Source organism: Nelumbo nucifera, chromosome 2, assembly GCF_055504915.1.
Source record: "Nelumbo nucifera cultivar China Antique chromosome 2, China Antique-T2T, whole genome shotgun sequence".
NCBI lineage: Eukaryota > Viridiplantae > Streptophyta > Magnoliopsida > Proteales > Nelumbonaceae > Nelumbo > Nelumbo nucifera.
Window position 1 is genome coordinate 2,820,937 of NC_142650.1, and position 10,268 is coordinate 2,831,204.

Sequence of the window (10,268 nt, forward strand, 5' to 3'; positions counted from 1 at the left end):
GATGGGCCGGCCTGGCCTGGCCCGACCCCCGGACGGGCTTGGACATTTTTATAGGCCCGTGGGCTTAAATTCGGGCCAAAAAGCCCGGCCCGCAATAAATTCGAGCCGGGCTCGGGTTTTGTCAAAATAGCCCGGCCCGACCCAACCTAATATTAAACTTAAAATTATTTATGTGATTATATCCATTTGAATAATTTTTTTTGATTTAAGAATGTAAAATTGTGTTTTAAAATATAAAAGAAAGGGAAAAATACCATCTTGTAGGCCCATCGTTCATTTAAATAGAAAAAAAAATACTTATATGAAATTTTAATTCTAATTTGAATAGGGAAAATTGTTTTCTTTTTAATTTGGTCGGGCTTCGGGCTCGGGCTCGGGCTTCGGGCTTTTTACCAGGGCCAGGCTCGGGCCCAAGTTATAGGCCCGTTGGTCGGGCCGAGCTCGGGCTCGGGCCTAATATATTTTCATTAGTGACAAGTGAAAGTCCGGCCCGACCCGGCCCATGAACAGGTCTACTCTTGACCGAAGAATGATCTGGTTACTGTAAACCACTTGTTATTGGCGTCTCTTTTGAGGTGTATTATTTTGCCTCTATTCTCTATCGGTAAATGGTTAATTTTCCTTTTTTTTTTGTTTTTACTTGAAATTTCATAAATGAATTTTAAAGGCTAATACCCCAAATTTGCCATTTAACTTAATCCATATATGTGAGATGGGAAGATATACACTTAACGTGATTGAATCTATTTGGAAGTGGACCACGTGTCCACGTCCCACACCAAAACGACCAAACGAGTGCATGCCATCCATCGGAAAGACGCGCAAAAGAAATACACCTTTCCCGAGTTGAAAGGTGTGTCTGAAAACCAAATGGATTTCTCCTCTAACCAATTTCTTCGAATATTACGCTTTGAAAATTTGTTAACCGCTTCACGTACCCCGAAGATCAGAAGATGATGTTCAGAACTATCGCCTCGAAAGCAAAATGTGCGTGGGACCAAAACATATATATGAAAGCTATATAGAGTTCCGGCCTTTATCTTCTTCTTCTTCTTCGTTAATTGGAAAGTGAGAATTAAAGCAACTTACTGAATAAGACGAAATTATACAAGTTAAAAAATCTTTGTTTTCTGGAACAAGATACCGAGAAGTATAACCATATTACTTGTTCGAGGAGGAATAAATTTGTCGAAGCTTCACTGAAATTCATAGTTTCCTACACACCAAGTTCACTGAAATTCATTGGTTAGTTATTGATTATTGGATGCCGACATGCCGTCAATTTCTCGATTTGGTTTTTCTGTTACCGTCAATTTCTTGATCGTAATGGTTTGTCAGAGCTAAATTATTATATAGGAAAGGTAATTTTTTTAATAAAATAAAATAATAAATAAATAAATAATCACGACCATTACAAATAGAATGAAAGAGGGAGAGATGACTTTTTGTTATTGTATTTTTGTTTTATATAATTGAATAATTGTAAATAGTTAAATAATAATTAATTTAATAAATAAATAAATGAATTTATAAAATAAATGAGATAAACAGATCATCAAGTGAGAGAGTAAATATATAAAAATATATACATGATTCTGTGTCTTACATTGCTAGTAATAATGCTTTGTTAGATTATTAAATTATTAACTAATTAAATAATTTACTAAAATAAGTAAATAAATAAATAAAACTTTATGTATTATCAACACAAGATTGGTAAAGGCTATCTCAAATTAATTAATTTAGCGTTGTTGATGGGTCGGGATGAACTACTAGGCTATCAAGCCTATGAACTGGCTTAGCTAGGTTTGTGGCCCAACCTAGCTTAAGACTTGGCCCGCGGACCAGCCTAGCCCATGGCACGGCACAGGCCCATGCGGGCTCGAGCTAAAATAAAATTTTTAAGATCTATTTTATTTTGTCTATTTTTTAATTTATGTTAAAATTTTCATTATTTTTTTTCCAAATTTTTAAAAAACATGGCTTGTTTGGTTCATAGCTCAACCTGGCCTTAGACTTGGCCCACAAATCAACCTGGCCCGTGGCACAACATAGGCCTGCACAAGCTCAGGCCGTATATTATATACAATAATCATATAATATATTAATATATATAATTTTATTATATTATTTCATTTTATTATTACATATAATAACAATTGTACACATCAAAATTCATATAAAATAAAATTTCAAGATCTTTTAAATTTTTTGTCTATTTATTTTAATTTATGTTAAAATTTCATTATTTTTTTTCAAAATTTTTAAAAAACATGGCTTAGCCTGGTTTGTGGCCTGGCCTGGCCTAAGACTTGGCCCACGAACTAGCCCAGCCCGCGTCACGACACAAGCCATATATAATTATATAATATATTAATATATATAATTTTATTCTCAATTTTATTATATTATTGCATATAATAACAATTGTACACATCAAAATTCATATAAAATAAAATTTTAAGATCTTGTTAATTTTTTATCTATTTTTTAATTTATAAAAACATGGATTAGCTTGGTTCATGCCTGGCCTAGCCTAAGACTTGGCCTTCGAACTAGTATGGCCCGCGACACGACACAGGCCTGTGCGGGCTTGGGCCAAGGGTTGTGCTAGGCCAACCCTTTAAAGCATCCTAGGGGAGGGAAGAACTACGCAACACAACCCAATTGTAAACAAAATGAGAGATAAAGACAATTTTTAACAAATTATTATATTATTTCATTTTATTATTGCATATATAAACAATTGTATACATCAAAATTCATATAAACTAAAGTTTTAAATTTTTTTAATTAATTATTTATTTTTTAATTTATGTCAACTTTTCATTATTTTTTCAAAATTTTTAAAAAGCATGGGTTAGCTCAATTTGTGGCCCGGCCTGGCCTAAGACTTTGCCTATGAAGGTCGACCCCCTAAAGTATCCCAGGGAGGGAAGCACGATCCACATGGCACCGCCCAACATGGCCCGATTGTAAATAAAATGAGAGATAAAGACAATTTTTAACAAATATGAAAAAAATAAAAGTTTAGTGGCATCATTATAAATAGTTAGCAGTGGCACCATTGTGAATAATTATATGTTTAGTATTAAATATGAAAAAGGAAAAAGAAAAAAAGGACAAATTATGATTGTTTTTTTTATTTTATTTAATGGCATTATTTTAATTAATTAAATTTATAATGATAATGGTTAAAAGCATGAAAAGAGAAAGATTGTAAAATTATAAGATTTCATTTATATTATATAAAAAAGATTCCATTCTTACAATCAGCGGTACAACTTTTTGCTTTTAGGTTATATATATAAATATATAGATTCGATTTTATTCATTCGTTTATATTAAAGAAAATGTTTAGAAATTTCATCGCTAAGTCCTTAAAATACGAAATGACAAATGCAACCTAATCTGGGTCCAACTGGAACCTACCTTGTTACTAAGCTCAAGTTGGCTTACTCGTGCTATGCTTCGGGCTGGGCCAAATGGGCGCTCACAGGCACATCCACCGTGCATTGGGAAGATGTTCCCAATGCATGGTAGGATGTGCATGTGAGTGAGGCGCCAATGAGGTGACAGGTGTGAGGAGCAGATCCAATCTCCACAGGTGACGGGATTTGCTCCCCACAAATGGGCGCCTCACAAGCACATCCACTGTGCATTGGGAACATTTCCCATGAATATTCACTAATAAGTACAGGAGATGTTCCCAATGCATGCTAGGATGTGCGTGTGAGGTGCTAGTGAGGCACTAGGTGTGAGGAGTAGACCCGATCTCCCTCCACAACGCCCATACCCATAAGTCCATAACCCTCCCCCAACCCGAGTTTCCAGAGAACTTTACCAACTGCGGTTTAGAGCTCATGGGCTCACCCAAAAACTGGAAATCGAAAATTTGTGGGGGAGTGATTTGGACATCTCATATACTTGCTGATTTATGAGTTTAATTAAGGGTAAATTACAAAGACCCCCCCGGTACTATGGGGTCTGTGACAAAGACCATATGTACTTTGTTTTGCGACAAAGACCCCCTTTTTACTATGACCGTGAGACAAATAACTCATTTGGTTAGCTTTCCATTGAAATCCACCGTTGCAATAATTTTTAATCCCCATACTACCTTGTAATAATTATTCAGACAATTGGGAGAAAAACACTGCTCATCTTCCCCAATTTCACGATACATGAATAGAGCGGCGATAATCCCTTCTACCTCAAATTCCTTCACATTTCTCTCTCTCCCCCGATCTCTCTTCTTCCCCTTCCCCTTTCTTCCTCCCGCTTTTCTCTCTTTACCATTCCTCTCGGCCATAGGAGAAATTGCAATTCTTCCCCTTTTCTCTTCTTTTTCTTTTTTAAATTATTTAATTTTACTCTGTCTTTAGTTTAGAGAGAGAGACTTGCAGAGCTGAAATCCCCGAGAGCCGAGATGAATGGATTTTTCAGATCTGACGGAGATTGTCCCCTATCTTTTCCAGGGAAAGCCTCCTGGACCTATTTTCTTAATTTTCTTTTTATTATTTTTAACTATGCGTGTGCAGAGGTGGGCATTCATCTTGTTGTTGTCGTTATCATCAACAAACAAGTGAACAACGATTCAACCTCACTTATTGTTTCAATATATTATTATGGGTTGACTCAAAGTCACAGACAATATGATATAAAGAACCAAATTCATTTTCAAGGAGACTCCCCAGTCCCAAGCCCCAACTAGTAAAAACAAAACCGACCTCATGGTGTCACTGCGTCTTTGGGCAATACCTTTATTAATTTGAATTTCTTTCTTTCTTCTTCTTCCTTGTCATTTCTTTCTTTCTAGAGTCTCATATAGATATTGCCGATTTTGTAAAATTCATTTTCTATATCTCACTTATTTTCTAATCATGCATAATCACCTATCAACAGAGGGTTGAAGGCGGCATGCAAATATCTAGACGTACCAAAACTCTAATTTTGGTCGGTTTCGTTGGAGCAAGACAAAAAGTAAGCGGAAGGCGAAGCACAACGCCATCAAAATCCAACTGATCACTACTTCTCTCATCAACTTCCTTACCGCATAACTTGATTCAATGAATTCGCTGCTGTAATTACATTTCTTCGACCTGTTCAGAGAGGTGGTAGGTACTAACAACTCCCTCCCATATCCCAAATTTTCTAAACGCGATTCCTTCCCAGTTCCCACCTCTCCTTTTTCTCCTCCTATGCACGCTTTTAATTGGTGGTCCTTCTTCATCCTTGAGTCGCCGGTGCCAAAACAAAACGTTGGCTCAACTAAAGTATGTCACTCGCTTCTCCTCCTTACTTGGATGTGTACGTATATATAGGAATAACTACCAGGAACCCTCACAATAACATCAATACATATACTTAAATAATTTGCGCCATATATGTATGAAATCGCCATCTAGCAGTTACCAATAACCAAAATTCAAACCAGAATCCCCATTCCTTTTCTTTTTCTTTTGGATTCTTTCCTTTTCGTGTATGCAGGCAAGAGGACGTCCATTCGGAACATCTTCCTAGAAACTGTGAAGAAACAACCGAAAGAAATAAAAGAAAAGGAAAAGAACTTTGAGAATCTAAAGTAGCAGCTAATAAGAAGCTTATCAAATTTATCCCTACGATAATATTGGTTTTTGATTTTTATGCATATGCGTTGCGTGTGCATATATACAATTAACCATGTAGCTAGAGCAGAAATTACAGAGAAACTAGCAGAAAATATATTCCACAAAGTCAGTCGTATGCGAAATTTAACGGAAGAAAGAAATAACAAGAAAAACGTGTACCAGTAGAGGACGCCGAGTCTCTATAAATATATGTTTATCAACCCTTCCATTCCATATATACCAACCAATTAATCAATACACCCGAATCCCATCATCGATATAGAAGAAGAAAGAATTATATATATATAACATCATCGACATCATCGACCAATATAACTATCAAGCAGAGGAGGGAGCTCATCTGTCACAATGATTTACACCGATCAACCTCATTTCAGTCACCCTCAACACAATCTACAATTGGAGAAGAGCGAAACGCCATACACTTGCGATGGCTGCAAGGAAATAGGGTTTGGAATAAGGTATCGATGCGATGCCTGTAACTATGATCTCCACGAGGATTGCATGTTCCCCGACTCCTCATCCATCAGCCACCCATTCTACAAAGGCTATAGCTTCGAGTTTATGGAAGGAGCCCCAGGAGAGCGCCAGCGATACTGCGATGCCTGCGGTAGAGACATAAAGGGCTTCGTCTATCACTGCCCAGAAGGAGGGTATGATTTGCACCCTTGTTGTCGCAGACTTCCCAATGTAATTCGAGGCGAAGGGGTGACGCTAAAGCTTCGAGACAAGGTGAAGTCCAGGTGCTACAAGTGTGGAAGGAGGGAGTTGTGGGGTAGGGTTACGGGATGGTCCTACGTCTCTACCTGCACCAAATATCATTTTCATGTTTCATGCGTCAAGGATGTGCTTCTTGAGACGTGGAAGAGAGGCTATTTATCTCATCTGTCGTCTCGGCAGGGAACATGTCATGATGATCAGGTTTTGGAGAAGAATGATGGAGCTTTGGTGGTGTGTAGTAGGAACCAGCTGGAGCAGCAGCTCGCCATTCCTGCTAATTCAACTACAAACGGTGCCACAATTAGAAGGTATTGGAGAATTGCCAAAGTAGTCTTCAAAATCATTCTGACCTCCATTCTTGGAGATCCAACTGCTGCCATTCTTGGTCTCATCGAATATATGGCGTCCTAATCACGGCTGCTGGAATTAATATATCGTACGTTGTTATTGCAGTGAAACCTTATCATCATCAGGAGTCCGGCCAGATTTACTCGAATGATGTAAATACGAACAAGTTACTGACGAGTTCAAGCTAGCCCTATGTTTTCTCTTTTTTTTTGCTTTCTTCTTTTTCATTTCCTTGTATATATAAACGTGTATATGCATATAGAAATCCTTGTTATTATTTGTAGTTTCTTTTCTGTCTGTTTTTGTCTCTATTTCTCCCCTGATGCCATCATACCAGTACTGTAATCGCACTTTCCACACAATATATGCATGGTATCAAAGTTTCGACTATCCCAAGATAAACACAAGACAAGAATGACCATTAATCCTTTTTGGGGGCAAAAGACTGAACTTAGTTCATTGAGAAAATAAAAAGATACAAGCAACAAAGGTCAGACTTGAAGAAATAAAAAAGATCTCTGCAGCTAGGACAGTAATATAACCATGCATTTTCTTTTAAAAGAGCAAGATCGACTAGTTAGAAAGTGTGTCAAATGATTTTTGTGTCTACTAATGTGCCGATAGCTTGCTTCTTCAAAACTCTGGAGCTCTTAGATCTTCGATTGTCATTTTGACATCCATCCCATGCCAAACAACAACGTGACAGGGGCAGACATATGCACAATAGCTATTAACTAATAGTTGAAATATTTCAATCTTAAAAAGTTTTACGCCATTTTATGGAGAAACAAACACTGCCTTACGATTCGCTAAATAGAATTCAGTTTTTCTACCTAGAATGGCAGATTGGTCGGATTGGTTGATCCTTTCCCTGGTCCTGTCTCATTCCGCACCATCCAGAATCCAGTCCGCCTGAAGTTTGAAAAATCCTGCTTTTAAGCCCCGGGCCAACATCTTGGGTTAGGTCGGGGGCTCATGGTTGATTGGGCCCTAATTTGGTAGAATGGGATTTGGTCAAACCAGAACCCATCTCATGCATTCAAGCACCCACAAATTAATAAAAAGTAGCCACCGTTGCTATCGACTTCCTAATTGGGCTCTTCTCGACAAAATCATGCTTTGAAATGGGCTGCCATTTCCGTTTCTAGCGTTGAAAGAAACCCAACTTCAGAACACCCACATCTGTAATATCTACATATACGACACCTAAGCAAGAGACTCCTCTTCTTCTTACAGTTCAAATTTGAGAGGGCCTACACCAACCAAACCCAACAATGCTAAATTCTAATTCCCCTTTTATATTACGAATTCGGGATCTGCCCCACACTTGTTTCTTCTGTGCACTTGCATCCAGTCTGTGTGATATTAAGAGCATCCGATCTGTACTCATCCATTATGATCTCAAACTCAAGCCAGTATCAACATGGCTCATCGGAATTAAAAACAAAGACGATAAAGTTGGTTATTAATTATCCACAGAACACACATACGCACATGGAAAAAGGCTTTTCAATTTGGTTAAGTAGTGAGCTTTTCCACACAATCAACCGAGCTATTAATCTATATTTATGCCATATGGAGGGACCTGTTTAACAATGTTATCAGACTTGGGCTGGACGAAAAACTGAAAAGCTCACTTCGTCACAGTTTTACTGGTTGACGGGAGAATTGGAGAATGACCATACTAAGAACGGGGTCAGTATTATGATATTTTTTATTCATGTATTCTAATAAGTTTTGTGGTTGATACCCATTTTTTATATGTTGTAAATTTAGATTATTATTTTATTTGATATATAAATTTATTATTTAATTTAAGAGATTAAATGAAATTTTATTTTTAAATATTAACCACTTTATGTATCATATACATCATTTGAAATGAGCTTTTGTTTTTCTTTTCTTTTTTTTTTCCTTTTTAGTGAAGATAATTAACATCAACCTTTTTGAGAGATGTAATTAAGATCTCTGACAGAAGATCACATCTGCACCCCACAAACGTCTTATATGCACATTTCAATATGCATTGGGAACACCTCCCCATGCTACCAGTGGAAGATGTTCCCAAAACACGGTTGGAATATGCTGTGGGGCACCCTCTGTGAGGCGCATATGTGAATTCCTCTAGCAGGGAATTGAAAAGTTCATCAGTTCAGTGGTTCATTCAGTTTGGGGGCTTAGTAAAAGTAATGCATAAAAGGGTAGTCTTTTGTATGGCTGCAAACTGATTGAATTGGATTGAATAGGATACTACTTGCAGCCCTACTGTTTTGAACAGGTGGCAGAGTATCTTGACAAATCATATAAAAAGTTGATAGAACAATAGTAAAACTATTCCCTTTTGAGATTCAATTCGAACTATTAAAGATTGTTTAGAACATAGTTTAAGAAAGTAGTTAAGGCTGTGTTTGGAAACAATGCAAATATGTAGTGTAAAATAGTTCATATAAATTGTAAATTTGGGTTAGTTTTGCACTGACAAATTTATCTTCTTACCAAACAGACTTTTAGTTGTAATGGATGCAATATGAATTCCAGTAAAACATATGTTTTTTTTATCAAAAGCACACTTGAATGCAAATTTACTTCTTTTTTTATTTATGTACTTTTACATCTTGCTATCAATGTAAATATTCATTGATCAGTCATTTGTCAATGCATAAATATAATGTTGCCAAATACAGACAAAAGTGAACTAGAGTACAAATTTACCCTGAACCGGGATTTATACTCCATTTGCATTGTTTCCAAACGCAGCCTAAATGACCTACGGATTACCTAATTAATAGAAAACAAACTCATTTTAAACAATAAAATTGCATTTATCAATCGAGATCTCACTAAGTAGTACACTAGCCAATGGAAATTCATGAAAATTCATGAAAGCTGTTTTGGTTGATCAAACTCCAGTGCTCAGTTCGGAAGGAGTACAAATACAAAACAAATATATGCAGTACAAATGCATACAAAAATCAAAGGATTTTTCGCTCTACGTATATTTATATTTGTACTCGGTCTAAGTTGAGCTTAAAATACTAGATCGGGTTTCCTATATCATACATTCATACCCACCCACTCACACATTGGAGAGTTTCATCGATCTAAATAACCACCATGAATTTTGATGAATTCTCATGCTTAGGTGATGCTTGGTACCATATAGCAGGAGAGCAGGTGATACTGCACAAACTCCCAGGCATTATTGTTAATTTGTGTTTATTCTATTTCGCCCCAGGCAGGACAACATCTTTGGGAGCAAGAAGGGTGAAAAGGTTGTTTTTGACCAGAAGAGTTTCACAAAAACCGAGTTAAAATAATTAGAACCACTTTTTACTAGAATTAGTTAATCAAATAAAAAATTGCTTAAAATACTTTATAGCGCTGACATGGTAATGTTTCCTGAAAAATGACCAGGTACCTAACACTGTACAGTCAAGCTTTGAGCTTTATATAAGTGTTGGGCTTGAGTTCAATATCCAGGCCCACTTGGTCCAGGGTCAGACTCATGCCTAGACATTTTCCATTGATAAGAGGCTAAGCCCGGATCAAACTGGCCCAGCCTGGCACGTG

General features: G+C 36.9%; 1 protein-coding gene across 1 annotated transcript; it reads left to right on the forward strand.

Moving 5' to 3' along the window:
• Positions 1–5,978: 5,978 nt before the first annotated feature.
• On the forward strand, positions 5,979–6,761 carry LOC104594968 (uncharacterized). The gene has a single exon (XM_010255523.3). It carries the CDS (start codon positions 5,979–5,981, stop codon positions 6,759–6,761), a length of 783 nt encoding a protein of 260 aa, XP_010253825.1.
• The last annotated feature ends 3,507 nt before the right edge of the window (positions 6,762–10,268 follow it).

What these genes read in the sequence shown, in the direction of transcription:
- LOC104594968 (XM_010255523.3), top strand. Translation starts at nt 5,979, where the DNA reads ATGATTTACACCGATCAACCTCATTTCAGTCACCCTCAACACAATCTA.